At 43.0% G+C, this 22,994-nt stretch overlaps 1 protein-coding gene across 1 annotated transcript; it reads left to right on the top strand.

Moving 5' to 3' along the window:
- The first annotated feature begins 10,944 nt into the window (after positions 1-10,944).
- ARRDC4 (arrestin domain containing 4) lies at positions 10,945-20,005 on the top strand. Its single transcript, XM_080626541.1, has 8 exons — positions 10,945-11,343; positions 12,443-12,509; positions 12,796-12,943; positions 14,742-14,844; positions 15,533-15,789; positions 16,355-16,517; positions 17,048-17,202; positions 17,317-20,005. Exons 1-8 carry the CDS (start codon positions 10,992-10,994, stop codon positions 17,371-17,373), a joined length of 1,302 nt encoding a protein of 433 aa, XP_080482667.1. The 5' UTR covers positions 10,945-10,991; the 3' UTR covers positions 17,374-20,005.
- The last annotated feature ends 2,989 nt before the right edge of the window (positions 20,006-22,994 follow it).

The raw sequence follows: 22,994 nt of genomic DNA on the forward strand, positions 1-22,994 counted from the left end.
CTCATACAGCCATCCAGCAGGCAAGATTTCTGTCCACCTTAATTACTTCTCACTTAGCGCACTGAATCAATGGGTGGTTTTGAAACAAAGGATTCAGTGACTAAAAACAGCCTGAGAAAGTGCCTGGGAAAGGTTACTGATTATAGATGACTTCTAAGAAAAGGTGTCCCGCAAAAGAAAAGGTGTTTCTTTTCTAGTGGAATATTTTTAATGTGACTTAGTGTTTCTCTCACCTTTAGTTCCTGGAACAGTTCTCATTTCCTCTGAGTGTTCTGACTTCTTATCTCAGGCCCTTTCAGTGTGTTGATTTTAAATTCAATCTGGTTAATTCAAATTCAAGGCACGTGGCTCCTGAAGTCTTTCACCATCTTCCGATTCCAACAGAATGGGGCTGTTAACGGTGTGGAGTTTTGTCAGTGAGGAACAGTGCAAATTTCTTTTTACGCTTATTCCTTTCTTACTAGATTGACATGACACACTGCAAGCCAGTCAGACAACCTTGCTTTGGGTGTCTAACTTAGGTGGTTCTCTCTCCACTGACTGCATATAGAAGGGAGGTTTCTGACCAGAGGTGCTCTGATGTGCACCTGGGATAGGTGCCTTAAGTGAACAAAACAGATCATCACCTGTGAAATCACATATTGGTGCAGATTTGTCCAACCAGACAAATTCCTGAACAATTCCATTAAGTCACTGTGAGCTTTTTGATCATCTGTGGCCATTTTCCACCATCAATAACATTTGTCTTTTAGCATGCGAATAAAGTGTCAAAGCATAGTCTGCCTCTGCAAGGCAACTCTGTGTGCACGTAGCACACAAGTAAAAAAGGCAGTTTTCCTCTGTTCCAGCCTGTCTTAGCTGTTTAGATGCCAGAAGTGACCTACACAGAGTAGCAGAGAGCTGCACACATCCCAAGTAAGCCCTGAGACCTCCGCAGTGCTGTGTCTACCCTGTCCATGCAGAGCTGTGTACGCCTGCCCTTGGGCCTCTGCTGACATCCCCTCCACACAGTACCACCGCACAGCTTGGGGCTGGCTCTTACTGGCAGCCAGCCCCATAACATTTACATCTTTGACTTTAATTTCTATGTATCTATAACAAGTAATACTACTTTTTTTCCCCTATCAAAATCCACCTCTTACAAAGCAGAAAGGAAGCTGGAGCTTGTTTCTTCTGAAAGCAAGTCAGATTCACTTCAAAATGGGAAGGGGTCTTCAACAGCCAAAGGGTTGGTTTTTTCCTTTTTTTTTTTTCCCCAGTAAGGGTTGGATAGTGAATAATTGGAAGAGGGGAAAAAATCACCTCAGGTTGTATACTGCCACTTCTTCTTGCATTGCAGTTAATGCAAACCTTTGATTAGCCCGCTGAAGAGACCACACATTCAATAATTTGAAGCAAAAGGTTAATGGTGTTATTACAACTATTATCCCTTTTAAAATCATTATCCTCTTGTTTTTTATGTCTATATTACCTTCACCTTTCCCTGAACCCACTTTACCAGCTGTTTCCCTCTGTCATAAAGTTTGCTGAACATCATCCTAGGAATAGGATAAATGCCATGTTTTATCAATCAAGCCTAAGGGAATTCTCAGCTTCTCATAACCCAAACTGTAAAGGGAGATTATTACGAAGTTTCTATTTTGATTTTTAAATTGGCCATGAGTGAAATATACAGTTAATGTCAAGGTGCAAAATGTTGCAATTATGACACCATTTTCCTTGGCAAGTTTTACAGAGCAGCAAAGTGTGAAAACTGAAGGCTTAGAAAAGACTGATCAATTGTAATTAACTTTAAATTGGTTATTTGTTAGGAGGACAAATAGTCCAAGCAAAAATGCAGCATGACGAAACCAAAGATAAAGTACTAAATGGAGGTGATAACCAGCCCTATTTCTAAACCATCCTCCCAGCTTAGGAGGCTAAATCCTACTGACTTTCAGGAAGCCTTATGCTCCTATCCCTCGTATTGGAAAATGTGAATTAATTTCCTTAATTTTCAGAGTGACACTGACCTAAATCCATGGCACTGTCTGAGATGTACCTGAAAATGCTCATTTCTCTCCAAAGACACTAGCAGAATCCAGATTGCCTAACTTCAGCCACATTGAGTTAGTTGTTCCGTCAACCTTTGAGCTAAACCTTTGCACTTTATAACTTCCTGATGCAGTTGCTTTACAGTTGGCACCTCCTGTAATCCACTTCTATGTTCTTCAGCTCCTGTGGACACCAGTAGTCAGTCTCCATCAGTTACACATTAAGCCCAAGATTTAACATTGGGCCTAGAACTTGTCTACACAAAAGAAATTTCCAGTGAACTTAGTTAAGTAAAACAATAAAACATGGAGCAAATTAAAGGCCTCAAACCAATCAAGTTTTGTAAGTGCTCAGACTTCATTATGCCACATAAAAATATCACACTTTTCCTGGAATTTGGAAAGAATCTGTTCATGATAATGCCTTGACATGAAAATACATCCTTTGCAGAATGGCAACAGTGCAGCATTTTCTGAGCTCTTACTAAAATAAATGAAGTGCTCTGTGATTGCTTCCTTTGAACACGGAAAATACAGGTAGCGCATACTAATGTTTTCCAGCAATAGCCTTTATCAGGGAAAAGCTGTGATCTGGACAGATATTTAAGCAGAACAAAATGCAGACTCTGCCTATGCCATTTTTATAATCATGGATGCACAGGAGAAGTTAATGCCTGTACAACTTAGAGCAGTAGTGGCAGCAGAAGTGAGACGTTTTCTTTTTCCCTTTTTCAAATTCTGACCGTTTTGCTCCCAACTCCTGAGTGGCAATTCAAGAAGATATAAAGGGGGAAATCTGCCATGTGAAAGATGTAATAAGAAGCAAATTCCCACTACAGAAGTCCCATGATTGATGTGGTCTTGTCATTATCATTGAAAATAATCTTCCGGTGTGTTAGAATGACAAGAGGATGTGTAATGTTATTCTGATACAAGAAAAGACTGTGTACGTTCATTGATCCAAAGAATTCTAATTCACCCCATGCAGGAAGATAAGAATCGCCACAGCAGGCAGTTAAGAGTCCATCTAGCCCCATATCCTGGCTCTGACAATGCCTAATACTTCATATTTCAGAAGAAAGTGTCAGAACAGCAGCTTCATTGTGAGCACTTCTAAAACTGAACAGTATTAATAGTAGATGTGTTCTTATCTCCCGTGCTTTTCACGGCTTGCTGACCATTATTGGCTTCCACAACAACAGTTACCATAGCAAGTGAGTTTATGGGTGTTCTCTTTTCCTTTCATACATACATATTTATGTATACTTGTGTACATGCATGTCTGTAACACAGATAATACATACACATGCAATAACTAAAATCACAGAAAATCCTAACCTTCTTTTAAAAAGAAATACAGGCTTAAGCAGCTATTTCCAGCCTAGCTTTTCCATTTCTGTTTTAATCACAGCTTGAACTGGTTACTGACAAATTTCCCTAAGAAATGTTTAATTATTTTTAATTGTGATGAATCCATTAATGGTTTTTAAAAGCCACCAGTTTAAACACAGAGTCCCAGGTTTGGGGAAATGAGCTTCAGGCATAAGAAATTCAACTTCTTCAGCTTATCAAAGGAAAAGTTTGGGAAGGTGATAACTCTTGGTAGATAGCTAGAAAAGAACAGCAATAGGAATGATTCAACCTCATGGAAATCAGCAGGATTACTTACTGTTTAGAAACTAATAATGTCTACCTTGAATTAAGACACCATTTCCTTGAAGAAAGATGAATAAAAACTAGAGGTGAGTAGAAAGAGCAGCAGTGTTGCCATGTCCTGGAACCCTTGTGGCAAGATTCAGTATCTTTCTAGGATGCATGCTCTGATCCAGTGTTTGTGAGTCTTTGCTTGTGGACACGTGAAGGGGAGGAAGATGTGATTCAAAACATCCTGGTCGCCCCAGGGCCTACAGAATGATTTGAGAGAGATTCCAATTCACTTCCATAATGGGACATGCTCATAAAAGATGCAGCTCTACCCTAAGACAGTAATTATAATCAGATTTCATGCCTTGCAGCATCAGCTGGTTACTCATAAATGTAAGAGGATTTTTTTCCCCTAGATTTGTCAGTCAGCTTCCACTGTCAGGGTGTTCTACCTCCCTCCAAAGCACTGGAGGCAGGAGCTCCATGTGCTCTGGGATACCAAGAATATCCTTGGATGACCTGGTGACAAGGTTCTTGGTCTTGCCTACAGGTCCAAGGTTATTCTAGTCATCAGATTTTAGGGCAAGGTTGCAAGGAGCTGGCTTGTTTTGGGGTATATTTGCTTTTTTGACACCTTCTGCCATCCAGAGTAAATTTCTTACGGGAGCATGTGAGGAGACCCCACCTCCCCACACCTTATCAGTGATGGTGCCCTGCTTTTGTTTGTTCTTCTCTGTACTAGGCACTGCAGTTACATGATGCCTGAAATACTGGCTTGGCTTTTAAGCTTGAGCAAAAGCCTGCAAGAAAAACTTAGGAAAGCTTGTGATATCGGGTTAGCTTGAGTAGGTAGACTTAATTTGGACAGGTACTATCAAACTCCAAACCCTCTCTCAGAGTTACAAGGGAAGAGGTTCCACATCATGGAGCATGTGGCTACTCCACAGGAAGTTGACTATCTGAATAGATTTGCACAACTTCCCTAACATCATCCTTTCCCTTATGACACCTAAAACCTGACATCAAGTGTAAGCATCTCACAACACAAACATATTTTTAAGGCCATACTGTGTTTGTATTGCAAATCATGCTGAAATAGCAGTAAAAACCAAATATCACTGTTTTAAGTTAAATCATGTGTTCCCATCCACAGAGCTCGACTGCGATCTCACCTGCTTCATGTCCTACCAGTCACTCATGTCAGCTCAGGCTGCTGACTCCACTTTCCATCCATCATAATTCTTACTCTGTATTCCCTTTTGGCATAAAGCATTCCATTACCTTCACTTTCAGCTCAAGTAATACCTTTCTCAAGCCCAGGCAACAACAGCAGCCATCAAAGTGGTGGTGTGAGAAACAAAGCTCCATGTGGAGCACCTCTCCATCTGCTAATGGCATTGTTGGGCCATGCCAAGAGCCAAACAGCCACGAGGGTGACTGCTACAACTAGATGCTGCCCAGCCAATATCTTTACAACTTTTGGAACTATCTTCACAAGGATTCTGGATGTGCCATCCGTATTTTCTCAGAGATAATACTACTATGCTTGGTGTGAATTGGTAAGGCCACAAGGCACACATTCCTGTTTACAGGAATGCTTTACGAAAAGATGTGTTCAGATCCAGCCATGCACTTCCCTTCAGTGTGAGGTTTTCTGGTATGAGATTCGGGTTCATCCCAAGTTCAAAATTTTTCAGTTTAAATTAACACAAAGGCACTTTACAAAGCCCTCAAAACCCTCAAATTACAGCCCGTAGCAAGAACCAGCTAAAGCAGCACATAACTAAGAACCCAAATGAATTTGCTAATTCCCTTTTCCCTTTCTGGCTATTCATTCCCTTGAGCTGGAACATCAAACCACGATCCACACATGAATAATGCAGCCTCTGTTTCAGAGTTGATTCAACAACAGAAATCTGTATCCTTCCTCTGTGTCAGATATTTATAGGAGTATTTCTGACCACCTTGCTTTGAAGTCACTCACTGAAATGCAGAGGGGTACATGTTACAATTGTAGGAAGCTCTTCCTCCACAGCAGCACTTCCAGAAGGCCACTCTAATCGTGCAGGCACCACTAACCCCGATAAATCTTTCTGTCCTCAGGGGACACCAGGATGAAGAGATGTTCTAACCACATCCATTTTTCTCTACTCACACTCCTTGCAGAGCCTGTAGTAGCTGTAAACATCCAAAGCCACCCTGAAGCAGTTCTCTGACGCCCAACTGAGCACTGATTTAGACCACTTTTATGTGAGCCAAAAGAGATTCTGCTATCTCATTCACTATATAAATATTTAAGCAAACAACAGGTCTGTAGTGTTTTCTTTACTACTGCATGAAACAACATGATGGTCCATCAGATACTAGGGTGCAAGCCCAGCGTGTTGGACTAGGAACTGGTGGGGGGACCCTTGTCCTGTGGGCAGGCTTGCTGCCACCACCTCACAAGAGTGTCCATCTGGAGGTGAGGGGGAAGGTCCTGGCACTGTGCAGCCCCTGAAAGTAGACAGAATCCCTTGCAGGTTGCACCACAACCTTTTCCTCCACCCCAGCCTCTCAACCCAGTGATGAGACACACTTTTCCCACCCTTTGGAAGGTAAGGACAGGTAGGAGGCAGCTGTACGAACCAAGAACTCAGTGGATGAGCCTCAACAGTTTGGGTCTCAGTCATCAACCTAGTGCAACGTACTCCTCTGTCTCTCTTCCTACATCAGCTATCCTACTGTCATTTGTGGTTTTCCATTTCCAGACATAACCTTATAACAAGATTGGTCTCCTGACCTTCAAGACGAAGGTGCTCTGTCTGGTGGGCTGTGTGAACAAACACCTGCTCAGATAAAAACCTGTGCCTTTAGATTCCTGGGCCTGTATCTCATATTTGTGTTTCTCAATGTACCACATACAGTATGAGTCTTAAAAATCTGCTTACTGGTGTTTTACACACTGGGAGTAGTGACACATCAGACTAGCTGGGCACTGCGCTTGCAGCAGCCCTTGGAAAAGCATCTCTGGCTCCCTGAGAGCTCCTATCTGTAAATGTCACTTAATTGTCTAAGAAAAATTTGGCTGACCTTTCAATTACTGGTAACAGAATAAAAGCAATAAAAGAGTGTACGTGACAGCAAGTGTCACCAATAGCCATTTGCTGCCTTCTTGTGCTGACTGGGAGTGCCACAGAGAATTCACAGCCCACTCCAGGGCTGCTTTTTCAGCACAGCACCAATAAAATGCCAGGAAATAGGGGAAGAAAGGAATCATCTCACATCCCTCCCTGTCCTGATTCACAAACAAACCCAGAAAGAGGATTTCTGAGTATCTGAGGGAAAAAAAAGTCCTATATTCTGAGGGAACTTAGGAGTCCCTCAGCGTTTTCAGGGTAAACATTGCTCTCACCCAACCGCTTTGTAACATGAAGTAGTTGAAACTACTTGCAGCTAAAGTATGCGGTACATAGGCAAACCCTCTCTGCTGTGCAGAGGGAAGGTCAGGATGGAGCTTACATGCTCTTCACTGACTTTGTAAGACCTTCATTCAAGCAGAGCGAGCAGAGTCTATCTCATGGCTCCGCCACTGAACTCAGTCACTGGTTTTTTGCCGGTTGTGTTTGGTACTTGATAAGACACTTGAATGGATGTTATAGTACAGCAATCTCAAATATGAAACCCGGTTTGTAAATTAGCTGTTAGCAGCTCTCAGAAACACTTCTCAAAGTCCTCCTCCAGCAGCGGAAATAGCTGTTCACTCTAAACTGACAGTCTATTGATTTAAGATCAGAAAGGCTTAGTTGGCAAACTCCTCGTGCTGATGCCTGACTCATTATTAAGAGCTCTCTCTCAGTTCCCTTCAAGCAGGAAGAAGATAGCAAACACTGATCAAGTTTTTCACTTCCTTCCCAGTCGCCCCTGGGATTCCTGAAGACCAGAGATGACCTTGGCAGAGATCACTGTTGCTAAGACCACTTAGTATCTTGTAGTTCCTCAAAAATGGTTATTTATGTATCATTTATGTATCAGGTCCTTCCTGCTGTGGAAACTTGGAACCTATATGATAACTTTTTAAAACACTTCTGGCAGGTTCAAGCCCTGGTAGCCTATTTCCAATATGTGCACTGAAATGAATTAAAAAATATTACTACATGTAGAAACTTACACTGTCAGATCCATCTAAATTCAGTGATCTCACCACAGCAGCCATTTCCAAATTACCCAGCAGAGCCAGGACATTTCCAGCTGCTGTAGGGAGATGTTGTCCTGGTTCCTTCACCTTCCAGATAAGACTGTGATTATGGCTGTTCACAGCTTTGTGGATGCTCTCAAGTGAGACCTTTCTTTATGTATTCTTTACTCTTACAGGCTAACTTGTGTATTCATTAACTTCTTCAGGCAGCTCTTTCCTATACAGTCCTGAATTAAGCAGAAAGTAAGTAAAATAAAAATACAACCGAGCATGTCAATGTATCTCTTCCTCTTTCACACATACACCTACACACAACTACCCCATCACACACACACACAGTAGCTGAGTGTTCATCTCCTGTTCCTTCCTTCCAGCTTGTCACAGACTAAAATAGTGATGTGGTAGTTTCCACCATTCCTGCTACAACTTTACTGCCTTGATCAGTTAAAAGGCCTCATGCACAAGAAACTATTCTCAGGATGGTGGATGAGGAAGCCAACCCATGATAACTACAAGTTCTGGTCTTTGAATCCTGCTGAAAAGAAAAGTCTTTTAAAGAACAAACAATCACCTGAAACAAGCATCACCTGATTGTGACCAAACGTTCCTATTAACTGTGTCCTCTACAGGCTAATTGTTCAAGTTGTTCAAGCCTCCCAACTCTAATTCTCTATAATGTTTTGTTTCATAAGCAATTGTCCATGTTTATTAATATCCATGTTTACCTCATTTGCACTTGCAAAGAATAAACAGGAGGCAACATCTGAATGGTTACGTAAAACCAGGAGAGAATCAATTACTTTTATACAGGATCTAATTAATACAGGAAAAAGGGAGGGATGGGATTTTGTTGTTTGGTTTGATCTTTGGTGTTTTGTTTTTTTTCCCTCTTTATCATACTTCCAAAATCAGCTGCAAGAAATTGCATACACACATTGTACATAAGCAAATCTAGAAAACAAGCAAATCACAGAATCAGCTAGGTTGGAAAAGATCTTTAAGATCATTAAGTCCAACCATTGCCGCAGAACTACTAAGACTAAACAGTTATCACTGAGGGCCTCATCTACACAGGTTTTGAACACTTTCAGGGATGGTGATTCCACCACTTTGCTGTGTAGCCTGTTCCAATGCCTGAGCACTCTTTCAGTGAATAAATCTGCCTCCCCACTAAGGGGTATTGCAGGAACATGCTGACCCAAAGGAGCTGATGGACAGGCACGGGCTAGGAAGGACACAGGAGGACAGAGCAGGCAGGATATCCAGTATATCAGAATATCCAGTAAGCACCTCCAAGCATGTTCTGCTGACTACAAAACTAACCTGACACTTGCTAATGTAAAAAACTGGAAATGAGGAAAAGATTTATGCAAAACTAGGCTGTCAAACTGTATTGGTTTAATTAAACTATAAAATAAGATAGCATGATCTTAAGGGCCTTTCCAACCCTAACCATTCTATGATTTTATATACCACAATTCCCAACTGTAATGTAAGGTTTGCAGTGTCTACAAAAACTCTTTCAAAAAGCACCAAAGGACACCAATATCCAAAAATTCTTTAAATCCTCAAACAGCTGCTTTCTTTACTTACATAATTCTTCATTATCACAGGGAACCCCTGACCAAAGGTCCAAACAATGCCTATGAATTCACCCCATCTGTAATGACATTACTTTTTCCCACGTTATTACTGATTAACACCGAGATGTGCATTAACTCATAGCAAACAAAAGGTGTTCAAAAGGCCTACCTGGCTCTTGGCAAGGACAAGTTCTTCACAGAAGTAACTGAGCCCCTGTTTCACAGGGCAGTGTATCACAAAGGCACACAGGGATTCAGAGGAAGCCTGACTTTCTCATCAGTTGTTTAAAAGCTCTGAGTCTGGAAGCCATTTTTGCTAATTTTACTAATTGCCTGAGTCAGCCAGGGAACATCAGGCTGGTGTTTTCCAGAGCTCTAGAGGGATGGAGGAATGCAGGAAGATGCAGCTGGCAGGTGACTCGGGCCGGGAAATGACTCCTCTGCTACCGAAGATCATTCACCACACACACCTTGATGAGGATGCACTACAGCCAGCTCAGGCAATCACAAAACATGGCATTTCCTACAGCAAAACTGATTTTAGTATCTGTACTGTATAAGCAAAGCTTTTTAGGCTGCAGTATGGGTTAGGCTGGCTTTTGGCTGGACCTGGGGCTGCTGGAGCTGGCTGTACCCCCCTAGTGACATGGGTGCATTCCTCACTCTTCTTATAGCTGCTGGGGGTTTCCCTAAGCTTGTACTTGTAAAAATAACGAAAACTCTGCACAAATTCCAGTGGATAAATCTTCCAAGTATCACCCATGGAGGATCTGTATGGGCAGGCTTACGCCATGCTGCTCGGGCCTACCAGTGGACAGCGCTGCATATCCAGCAGGTACCTGATCACAACAGGAGGGTTGTAGAAACAAGCTCCTGACCAGGTTGGGTTACAAAGCTCATAAAAACTCAGTACCGGTGTGACAGCGGGGTCCGGGCGATCCAGGACAGGCCGCACCCCCACAGCCCGCTCACCGCTGGGGCAGGAGCTGGGGCGCTCCTGAAGTAACACCAGGCAAACCGGGGGAAGAAAGGCGGCACCGCGCCGCTTTGCCCTGTTTAACGTCCTCAGCCGACGAGGAGAGGCTGAGAACGAATCCAACGCGCGCCGCGCCGTCTCGCCCCCCCCCTTCAGCCGCCATGACAGGGGCCGAAGCACAGCACGAACGCACCTCCCCTCAGCCACTGCCCCGCCCCTTCCCCGCCTGTTTATCCACAGGCTGCGCACGTGGAGGCCGTGCCGCGCCATTGGCCCTCTCCCCAGGTAGCTGCGGCCGCCCTGCCAATCGAGGCTCTGTCCACGCGCGGCCGCCCGCACCCGATTGGCTCCGCCGCGGTGATCACGCAGCGTGACGCACACCGAGTGTGAGCCCTCCGAGGAACCAATGAGAAGGGGGGCCAGGGGTAGCCTGCGGCGAATTGTAGCGCAAGGAGCTGAGGGGTGGCCAATGAGGAGCGAGCCGGGGCGGGACTTTCCGCTGCGGGCGCTGGCGGAGACGGGCGGGTTTTAAAGCAATCGTCGAGGGCGGCCGGAGGCTTCCCCCGAGCCGGGGAGCGATGGCGGCGGCCGGGCCGGGCCAGGGCCCCGGGGCCGGCGGGGCGGTGAAGACACTGGCCTTGGTGCTGGAGGACGAGGCCCGGCGAGGCAGCGGTAGCGGCGGCGGCTACTGCAGCGGGGACACGGTGTCCGGCCAGGTGCTGCTGGAGCTGGCGGGCCCGCTGCCGCTCCGCGGGCTGCGCCTGGAGGCCGCGGGCCGGGCTCGCGTCGCTTGGAGCGAGAGCTCAGGCGCTGTCCCCGGGGCGGGAACCTGGGGGGTGGCGGTGAGGGCGCCGGGCCCGGGGCCGCGGCGGGAGGCGGAGGTGCGGTACCTGGACATCCGGCAGAGCCTCCTGCGGGACCCACCCGAAGGTGAGGGGGCGCGGGTCGGGCCCTGCGGGGATGCTCCCGCCCGGCCGCCGCAGCGGGGGTGGGACCGGAGGGCGGGCGCCCCCCTCAAGGAGGAAGGCGGCAGGGCCGGGGAGGAGGGCGGGGGGGCTCGGCTGCGTTACCGGAGCGGAGGCGTGCTGAGGGGTTGAAACGCGCTGCGGGGAGAACCTGGCACCGGGCCTGGTGCTGAGGAACGGCGGGAGGCCCAGGCAGTGCCCAGCCACCGGGACAGCGTTCCCGCACTGCAGCCTTCACGTGTACAGCCAGGGCTCACCCCAGCTTTGTACAAACGGCTGGGAAAGGCGGAACAGGGCTGGAACGAGAGCTGCAGCTCCGGGTTTCCTCGCTCTGTTGGGTTTACTGCCGCGGTTTGCTCTTTTATAAATGACATCGGGCACCTTCGTGCTCGCTGTGCTCTGTCAGCACCGTCAGCGAAGGTACCTGTGGAAGCCCGTCGGAGCCTTCGGCCTCCCTTTGCACTGGCTTAGGAAAGCAGAGGCTCTCTGTTGATGAGTCTCCAGCTGGCAGAGCTGTCACTTAGACACTGCAGTACTACGGCAGCAATGAAGAATCATGGGGAAATGGTGTTTCATTCCGTAAGGGTGAAATGCAGCTCAAGTTTATCTGTGGGAAAAGTAAATGTAGGCCTTTAAAAATAGCGAAGAAGTAGAATATATTAAGACTACGTATATTAATAGAATTTCATAATACTGACCTCAAATTGCAGCTTTTTAGCACAAAAATTAGTTCAGTTGTTAATTTCAAAAGTAGATTAATGGCCCTCCTGCTGGAAAGGAAAAGAAACTTACTTTATGCTTTCCAGAAGCCATTTTGGATTAGAAATTGGCAGAAGTCCTGAACTGAAACTCAAGGTCTCCATGTTTCCTTGATTTTTCCATTGAGATTGCATCCCAGCATAAATAAAGCATGGGCTCCAATCCAGAACCCACTGGGATCAATTAAAACTTCTCCTAGTCCCTCGCATCTGGGTGTTTTTATACATAAATAATTTATAATAGGGTCTGCTTTGTTCTGCTATTTATGGAATAACTAAAACATACCACTCATTTTTATCCTACAGGTGAGGAAAGCTTAGTTCTTCTTGATGGAAGACATGAATTTCCGTTCAGCTTTCAACTCCCTCAAGAGTAAGTTAAACAATCCACCCTGGAGGGGTTGTGCTGGACGCTGCTTGTTGTGGAACACTAACTGAATGTCACTTGACTTGTGGCTTTTTTTATATCAAACTGATAGATCAGCTTTATATGTTTGTCTTAATCAGCCACCACACTGACAAGTCACGTTTGCTTCAGTCTCCCTAAGGCTCTGAAAGCACAAGCTATAAACTGGTAAACATTTATGTACACAGGAGGTGTTGGTGCTTGGAACTGAATGATAAACTGACAGTTCTGCTTTTGTGCCTGCTCCTTTCAGACCTCTGGTGACCTCTTTTACTGGGAAGTATGGCAGTATTGAGTACTATGTGAAAGCAATACTGGAGAGGCCTGCAGCACCTGACCAGAGCGTGCAGGCAGAGCTTCAGGTCATCAGCCATATCGACGTCAGCTCACCAGCTTTATTGGTAAGAGGGTCCCCTCTACTCCTCCCCCCTCCAAAGCCAGCTGCAAAAAAATCCTTTCCAAGAAGCATTCACATCCAGCCATAACCATTTCCATGTTATTCTGGAGTGTCATTTTCTGACTTCTGAAAGCATATAAGCTCCCTAAGCTTTTCTCTATAAATAGATGATCTTAGGTTGTGTGAATAGCAAACAGAGTGGGTTTTTTTTTAATACCATTGATTACATCCCTGCTGGCAGAGATGCTCTTGCCAAAAAGTTATGCAGGCTTCAGATGCATAAATAAGGCTTAATAATAATAATGTACAAACATAAAGTAGTTACTCTTACCAGAGCAACTACATTCACAGGGCTGCAGTGTCCTAAACTCTACAATAATAGTAGGTTGAGGAACAGTAATTACAGAAGAGTATTAATCATGCCCAGCCTGTCATTTATGCTCTGGCCATTATGTTACGTATCCTTCCATTTTGCATGTCGTTTTCTAACATTAAGTGTGTGCATGCAGCTGCTTCAGAGATCTTTTCAGTTATTTTCTTATGACAGATTTGGCCACATTATAGCTTTGAGTTTCTAATAATCACTAGAAATACTGTAGAGTAATAAGAAAGATCAGGCATTAAGTAATGAGAAAATAGGCAAGATGGAAGCTAATGAGCTGGATTCTTTTATCTCAACCCATATTATGAAAATAATATAAAATTATACCTTGCACTTTCATGATAGCAACTGGATCTAAATGGTTATTCATTTAAATATGAATGAGTAATTTCTATTTTATTTAAAATGCTAGGATAATTTTAACATTTCATCATGACGTGAGTGTAGCTAAGAGATGTTTTGAGCAGGGTCTTTTTTTCCTCTTTATATGCTTACATTTTAATCTTTAGAGAGAACTTGGAGAACTATTTTGGTTGTGACATCTGCAAGCAAATACAGTCTTTATATTCAACACTGTATGTTAGGAGTGTGAAGACAGCACATCCAGATACAGTGAGGATAGAGTTAGACTACTGGTTACTGCACAGGAGAGGGCTGTGGGGCATGTAAAGTAGGCAGTGCCTGTCTTAATGAAGGCTACCACCAAAAGAAGTGCAAAGCATCACACATTCTTTCTGGACTTCATAATTCTACTGCCTGGGCACCAGTGCCAGTAAATAATTTTAAGTAGCTTGAATCCTTCTTTGGATCCTTGACATGCATTTAGAAGTTTATTCTAATTAAAAATATACAGTGTAAATGTCATAGAATGTGACAGTCCTCCAAGCATAATTAAGCTGGTTTTTGTCATGAGCCTGAATTTTTAGGGGGTTGTGTGGCTTGTGAGTTATGAAGATGCATCACCTTAACCTGGTGTATCTGCATTTATCCTTCCTTCTGAAGGATACAAAGGTAAAAACAATTCACCTGCTTAACTATTAGTTGTTTGCAACTGAAGTTAATTCTGCATTCTTCTGCACTGAGGAACAAGGGCATAAATACTGCATTACCCCATTAGCCCTTTAAAAAGTCACACCTGTAGAACTGGCTAAATCAAGCTTTCTGAAGCCAGATTACATTCCATTGCTCTCTGTGTTACATAGTTGGTGGGGTCTAAATGCAGACCGGGATTCTAAAACAGTCATATATTCAGATAGTCAAACCCTGGTTCCACTTTCTGGTGGCAAAACTCCAGTGCACTGAGTAATACAGCAAGTCAAATGCAGTGGATTTTAGGGCTAGACAGCAATGACTGATATGCGTAACTGCAAGTGATTGGTAGCTTCATGCCCTAAAATGAAAAATACTCTATATTTTATAGACACCTGTTCTAAGAAGTCAGGAGAAGATGGTTGGCTGTTGGTTTTTCACTTCTGGGCCAGTGTCTCTCAGTGCCAAAATTGAGAGGAAGGGATACTGTAATGGTAAGAGTAGTTATTATATCTCATAGGGGTTTTTAATCTCTGAAAGCCAACACTATAGCTAAAATAATAGTTCTGTTTAGTAGGTAGTAAACTGAGATCTATATGAACTTGCTTTAACAAAAATCATCTTGCCTTTCCCCTTACTCCCCCTTTGAGAATATAATTTTAAAGAAAGTCCTGTTAGTAATGTTACAGAAAGGCCATGTACATTTGAGTGTAAAGAACAACAAAATGCTTTAATTTGGGATAAAATACTTAACTGGGGACATAATCAGGTGTTTATGTCCTGTTTGTGTAGGTTTACACTTCTGTAAGAATGAGCTTAAGCAGCTTCTTTGTGATCTTGGTAACATGAGCTACATTGAGGAAATAAAGCATTCTGAAATTCAGTTAGTACTGTGTAAGAGGAAGATTGGCATGTAATTTTGCAATAAAGCTTTTATAGCTGCTTCATATTATGCTTAATGTTTCAAAATTAATCATTGTTTATATATAAAATGTAGTAGGTGGCTGTAGTTCTGCCTGGATACTACTCTGCAGCAAAAAAAATAAGCCTAGCTTGAGGAAACTAACAAGTATTGTTCTCATAACATTGCAGATGATGTACGTGCTGCATAACATGCTTTTGATACTCCCAGAGGAAAGTTGGTAAATACAAATTATTCACTGAACTTTCTCTGTTTTGAAGGGGAAGCCATTCCAATCTATGCAGAAATTGAGAACTGTTCCTCTCGTTTGATTGTTCCAAAAGCTGCCATTTTCCAAACACAAACTTACCTGGCCAGTGGGAAGACAAAAACCTTCCGTCAGATGGTTGCCAATGTCCGAGGAAACCACATTGCCTCTGGGAGTACAGATACCTGGAATGGGAAAACTCTGAAAATCCCACCTGTATCCCCCTCTATACTTGACTGCTGTATTATTAGAGTAGAATATTCATTAGCTGTAAGTATGGCTTTTATTACAAATGTGCATATTCTTGACTATTGAGTTGGGGACAGAAGAATTTACTGAGCAACTGTTAGAGTCTGAATTTAGGAACAACAATAAATGGCAAAAATATCATATACTATACAAGTGAGGGACTCATGAAGAGATTCTGAAATGGAAAAATAGGAATAATGGGTAAAGTGGAAGAATCTTTCTGAGAAAGAAACAGCTTAGTTTAAGACCTGCAGAGGTTATTAGAGGAAAGTAGTTCAAGATGAGTGGGTTCCTCTAGCGATTTGATTCAGAAGTGGGAGGATAGAACTGAAAGTCAAGTACATAATTATTTTTGTCAACCTTTCGTGTGGTTTTTTTTTTATGCTACCTAGAGACAAGGTACAGAAAGAAGGAAATTGCTGGAAAATAAGGAAGGCTGCCAGAGTATTAGCTAAACATAGCCGAGATGAGAAAACTCTGATTCCTAAGCCATCTGCAGTATAGGGGAGTAGGGCAGCTTCTAGGAGCAGCAATTCAATGGGGTCTCATGATGTTTTTCTTCTTTCATTTGGGGGTTGTCACATAGGTGTATATCCATATTCCTGGTGCTAAGAAATTGATGATTGAAATGCCCCTGGTGATTGGCACTATTCCATGTATTGGATTTTCAAGCAGAAACTCCAGCATTACCAGCCAGTTTAGTATGGATATGAGCTGGCTGGCACTGACCATGCCAGAACACCCTGAAGGTAACACCTATTGAAATCTTTGTAATACAGCACAGCACTGTCCACGTGGAAGGGTAGCAGTGCAGTTTAAGGGCACTACTAGGGATGTAGGCCATTAAACTATGACTCAGGGGAAGTGAGACACATAAATCTAAGTCAAGATCCAGAAGGATGGGTGAAGATCTAACTCCAGCCTTTTTTAAGTCTCCCTTTACCCCTATCTATCAGCTGAGTCTTGAAGTAACTAACTTTTGATAGTAGGAATTCTATGTTGGAGGTAGCCACCTTAAAGTTAATCTTTGCTGAATATATCATGGTAAGAACACAGGTTTTGTTGCTGGAGTAGCCCTAAGAGCATCTGTAGTATTCCTGCTGAATCACCTAAGCTTACTAAAACCATAATTCTAGTTATTTATGAGTCTAGTGCACTTCATACAATTTGATAATAGTAGAATATTTAATACAGTTTTCATGGTCTAGGATGCTGTAATCTGTTGTATTGCTGTGAATGAATAGTCTGAAATCTGACAGTAGCATCTCTTGTGTTTCAGCACCACCAAATTATGCTGATGTAGTGTCTGAGGAAGAGTTCTCCAGACATGTTCCTGCTTATCCACCACCAATAGACTGTGAGGAACAATTGTGTTGTCCTGTCTTTGCTTACATACAAGAGTTCCGGTTTCAGCCTCCACCTCTTTATTCTGAGGTAAAAAAATAAACAGCAGGTGCTGTTTTATTGTCAGATGGCAAAAAAAGCCAACCCTGCATAAAGAAATGCAAATAGTACAGGCAGTAATTGTGGCCTTTCTTCTCGCTGTAGATTGATCCACATCCAACTGATGTAGAAGAAATTCAGCCTGTTTCATTCATGCTCTGAAGAGGATTTGTAATGAGTATTGTTGTGATGAATGTCTTAAATCTTTTTGCTGCTTAAGCTGATAGTGCAGCTAAAAAGAAAACGGTTTTCTTTTCCAAAACTTAAGTTTGTCTGCAAGAAAGGCAAAGGACAATGGAGAGGGGAGGTGTGAGCATGTCTGGTGATGGAAGAGAATCTGCTGGATTAGTCTGCACAGAGGATATTGTGGGAGCAGCTCTGCTTGGGATATTCGAGGAGTACCTGAAAATACTGAAAGCTTTCTGAAAAGTGGATATACATAAAGTACGAGGAGGAGATGCAAGGATCTTCTGAAGAGAGAAGAATGTTTTGTTTGGAACACTTTGGAAGAATTTACATCCTTATGTTGTGAACTTCCTTTGGAGAACTTGTGTTGTGGGACAGAATGTGGGTGAGAAAACATTTCCAAAAGAATCCAGTGTTCAAGGGGCTTCAGTTGTGCACTGTTTGCGTCCAAGAAAGGAACACTACTAAATCATGAAGTCTTCGCTCTAGCTTAACGTTGTATTTCATGAGAACCTGCCCTTCTGACAACTGCCAAGTGGTACTATTTCATCATTCATAATGATCCTAAGACATCATGGATGACAGAATAGCTATTACGCAATATTATGAAGGCAGCCATGTATTGAATGAAAGACACAAGTATGCAAAAGAAAATGGAACTTCGATAAGAGCTTATGCACTATGCTTTCTTTCAAGGGATTTCTTAAGGGAATTATTCTAGCCTCTTCTACTGTGAGTTCTTTTTCTGCATCTTAAGCCTATGGATAGCATGATGAGGGGAAGCATGGCAAGGGAGAAGCCTTTCGCCAAGAGCAGGTATATTTAGCAAAATGGACAATACTTATTTATTCAGAAGCCTTTATAAGCCTACCTCTGTTTTGGATATTTACTTATGGTCAGATTTGAGACCAAAACAAGTCTTGTTACAGCTCCAGTATACTTCAAGGTTCTCAACAGAACCCTAAATGGTTTCTGTGGTTAGTGACTGAGATAGGAGGCGTAGGGAGAGGTGTAAATATACCCAGAATAGACATAGCTTATAACTGAAGAGAAAGCAGACATCAGGGGAACAAAATCCTCTGGGAATGGCACAAAGCTTTTCATTCCTCCTGCGTTTTTGTCTAGAGATCCATTGTCAGGGGCTGCACTGGTCCTTTGCTATCCATACTGGGTTTTGTTAGTGTTTCCTTGTTTGTTTTTGCTGTTTTCTTTTGTTTTGGTGCAATATTTTAATGTTTTCTTCCTCAGGTCATTTAGAACAGTGCGAGTTTGTTGCTGCTACGGGTGAAGGCGCAGCATTTTACCAAACCCTTCTGCTGCCTTCATTAAAAGTAGAATGTTTGCTTCCTGCCAAGCATCAATTGGGATAAGTTAAGGCACCATCAAGAAATCACTTAAAGGAGTAGAAACACAGCATTCTTGATCCATGAGTTTACAGTCAAGTGTTGAAATTACAGGGGATTTTGAACTACTCAAACTATTCCATGTGTCTTACACAAAGGTTTGGGGTCAAAACCCGGTACTTCATGTGGTGAAACATTGTACTTTCTGGTAACTACAAGAATAGTAACTGAGTTTCCTTAGCTTCACCAGTAAGTGCAGTTTGAACAAGTTTAAATGTTGTTTCTATTAAATCTAGCTTAATTTCAGAAGCAGGGATTTTCTGCAGGCACACACAGATACATAAGTTGGGTCTTTTAGTACGACTTCATACACTGTCTGATTCCTAGCACTTCACCTCAAGTCACTTTTGCACCAGTGTAAAAGATACGCTGAGATGCACGTTTCCAAACTCAAACTGCAGTTACTGTTTTCATGTGCAACTTTAAGTATTGTCCTCTACAGCAGATGCAGCTTTAACCAAAATGGGAGTGCATGTGTTAGAAAGGTCACTCTAAAGATCTAAAGATTTACCTTAAGTCTCGAGATCAGATCTCATGCCTTTGAGTTCGTGATGGCGTGCCCATACAATCAGTGCAGGATTCCCACTCACATCACCTGGAAAGGGAACGAGTGTATTTCTCCTTAAGCAGATACCATTATAGTTACTTGGGAAGTAATGTGGCTGTGTATTAACTTGCATGTTAATAATTCCACATATTAGCTTAAAGAACGTTAGGTGCTTCTTTGGACTGTAACACCTGATAGGTGATGTGTGCTACCTGGGATAAACATGGTCAAGCAAACAAGAGCATGAAGGGTAAAGATGTGCTTTCCCCCTTTTCCCCTTAAAATCTTTGAGTTGTTTCGTATTATTTGCAGATAAACTGTGGCCTTAGATTGTTTGCTGCAAAAAAATAAAAAGACAACTAGAATGTGTTTCTTAGGAAGCACATGTAGCCCTTCAAAGGAGGGGTGACAACAAGATTAAGTTCTGCTCTCTGACACTTGGCTTAGTGCAGAAATTGATCCTTAAAATAATTACTGTTTGCACAATAAGTTCAATATGCAGGGGCTTTGTTTTGATAACTGTGAAACAGTTTAAAAGAGACAAAATGAAAAAAATAAGAAAAAAAAACAAAAGCTGTTTAACCTACAGGAACATGATTGTATTTTGTACTAATGACTGAGCCCTATGGGCTCTTTGTTAATAAAAGTGTCAAACCTGCCTCGTACTCTTCATCTCTGGTCCTGTATCTCTAGGATAAATGGCTGCAGTGCCAAGAAATACTTGTCTGCTACCAACTGAGCTCATTTCTTCCTGATCTGGGAGCTTTGCCTTCCTCTGTCACTGCTTTAGGTTCTTGAACTATCCATAACCAAGAATTGGAACAGATCTATCAAACCGGCCCTTCCACTTACAGTTCCTGTGTACCAGACAGGACCTACCTGTGGGGATCGTGCCCATAATGATTGAAGTGGCAGGATGTGCTCTAATTGGATTTCTCATCTCATGTATTAATCTTACAGGATATTTTATTGGGTTGCCTTTAAACAAGATTATCTTCCCAGTGTAGTTCATTGATTTAAGTACATCAGAACAACCTTACAACCATAGTACAGAATGACTAAGGCAGTGTACCTGCCACCGTGGGACAACAGGCAACCTACCTACCACACAGCCATAAATGATATGATGAAATCTCTGTCAGGGTCCTGCCTCCCAAAGATTTTCTTCTTCCTGATTCCACTTTCAAGAAAACACAAGAAACCTCCTTGGAAAATCCAGGTGGAGATGCTGTTCAGGCCCTGGCGCCTGCAGAATGGGTCGTAACTCCTAGAAAGAAAAAGGTTAAACATCAAATTCTGGTCTTGAATTGGTAAAAGATCTCTTACTCAATAATCGTGAAATACTGTATTGCTAAGTTCATGGTCTCAGTTCCACTTCATCCACTTTTAAGTTTCATAGGGGACAATTTCTGTTGACAAATTAATTGTCCTTAAAAATACATTTAGTCTTTACACAAGCAGTAAATGCTGTGCTCTGCCACAGGGACAGGGCAGGTACTGCAGGCTTATGTTTGCATGGGAACACACAACTTACAGAGTAAGAGCTCTCAGTTAATCAACTCCCAGGGCATGTTCCACAGCTTTACCACCCAATTTGAACACTGAAAGAGAGCACTGAACTCATTTTGTAAAATCTCTGCTATGTATAAATAAAGAAGTGTTTGCACAGTGTAGTTTGCAGCCAAAGTAGATATGAAAACAGTCAATTGCTGTACAATCCCCAAAAAAAATCTGCTGTAGAAATGCCTGTTTTCCAGTAAAATTCCTCTGATTGTCAGTGCTCTCCTTAGGGGAGTGAATGAGCACAGGGACATAGAAACCAACTCCTGTATTTTCTAAAGCTGATTATATGGTATGTTAACATCAATACGGATAGATAGTAGAGGCTACTACACAAAGAATTAACTAGGTCTGTGATGAACCCAGTCATTCACTTTCAATATTTAAACTTTCTGTGTGGCATAGATTTGCTCCAAACTATGTAGTGGTCATAATTTCTAACATAGTGATACTAAACGATAGTACACAAAAGCTGTACTAGAACATCACCACGTTACTGGCATTTCAGGACACCAGTAAATCCAAAACCCATAAAGCACAGTTCTACATGGAATGCAAAATGGCAGCTCAATTGGACTACACTGGAGTAGCTGCTTGTACCAGCAACATGCTGTGGGCCTTCTTAGTTACACAGGAGACTCTATCTGATTAAGTACAATTGTAAATATCTGATCCCCCATCCCTTCCAAAGAAAAGAGGAAATCCTTCTTAGTTTTGGCTTACAGTCAACCATCTGGCTGCCTGTGGGCAGAGGAGAACGTGAAATGCAAGGTGAGAGTACGAGCAAGTGCTCGACAGACACCTACAAAGAGATTGCCTCAAATAACCTGCAGGATGCAAAACAGCCCGAAAACAGGTTTACACAAATGCACAAGAGAGTTGCTGTGTCAGTTGATGACAGAGCTTATTATTTGTGGCCTCAAATACAAGTGGCAGTGGTCAGATTAAGGATACCTTAAGTAAGTATCACATCAGACGTATTTTTACTTAGCACTCAGTGACTGTGACAGCCTAACAAAACCCATCACCCAAACAGCAGACCAGCCCTTCTGCTTTGCTTCTAGCTCTACTCAATGTCCCAGACCTTGGTGGACACCCTGCTCTCCCCTCTCCAGCAAAACTGCTCCTCAGTGATCAATGGATGGAGTCCCTGTAGGCTCACACAGATGGGAAAAGCAGCACAAAGATACTTCAAATTAAATAGAAGGAGAACAGAGGTAAAAATGAGAGGCAGAGGCAGTATGGGTGTGTGGGATGGAAGCTGGAGGAGTAGGGAAATGGGGTGGGTGTGGGAAGGAGAAGCAGTTGGTGTCGGAGGACACAAGCACAGCAGTGAGCACTCCTTTGGGAGGGGATTGAACCTGAGCACCAAAACCAACCCCTCATCCCCGAGTACTTTTACTGGCAGGACTCAGTATCCCTGTGGTGACGCACTGTGCACAGACAGGATGTGGATCTGGAGGCTAAACCCAGCCAAATGGTTTTGGCTATGAAAATCTCTCATTATTTTACAGCGCCTTGGAACAGCATCAGTCTCCCCATAAATCATGTGTTGGGCACAGAGATGTGGCTTTCCACGACTGCCACAAACAACAGGACGCGACTGTACCTGTATTTCAGTACCTCATTCTGTGATATTCACACACACACTCTAAGGCTCTTCCAAAAATGAGGAGCATATCTTGCCTATGTCTTACAAATTTCACTTCAGCAGATCAGACTGTGATTGTCACCTAACCTGTTGTACACATCACACAGTGCCTGTGTACTGTGACCAGGGGTACCTCGGGGGAAATGGAAGAGTGTCAGAGCTGATGGTAGGAACTGAATCGTGGGCAACAGGGTAGTGTTTTGACTGCAATGTCTTAAACAGGGTTGTTGCACACCCAGAAAGATATCGGGTTTCTGTGCAGGCGAGTCCTATTTGATGTCACGTCTAGAGTCAGGCTGTGCTACAACCTATCAGACCACAGCATGGGGAGAAAGAGCTTCTTATTGCTGAACTCATTAGATCAATGCACAAAAGAGAGCACAAGTGATAAAAAGTTACATTTACATTTCAGTAATTTAAGCCCTGAGGTGCTTTT

Source organism: Psittacula echo (genome assembly GCF_963264785.1).
Source record: "Psittacula echo genome assembly, chromosome: 10".
NCBI lineage: Eukaryota > Metazoa > Chordata > Aves > Psittaciformes > Psittacidae > Psittacula > Psittacula echo.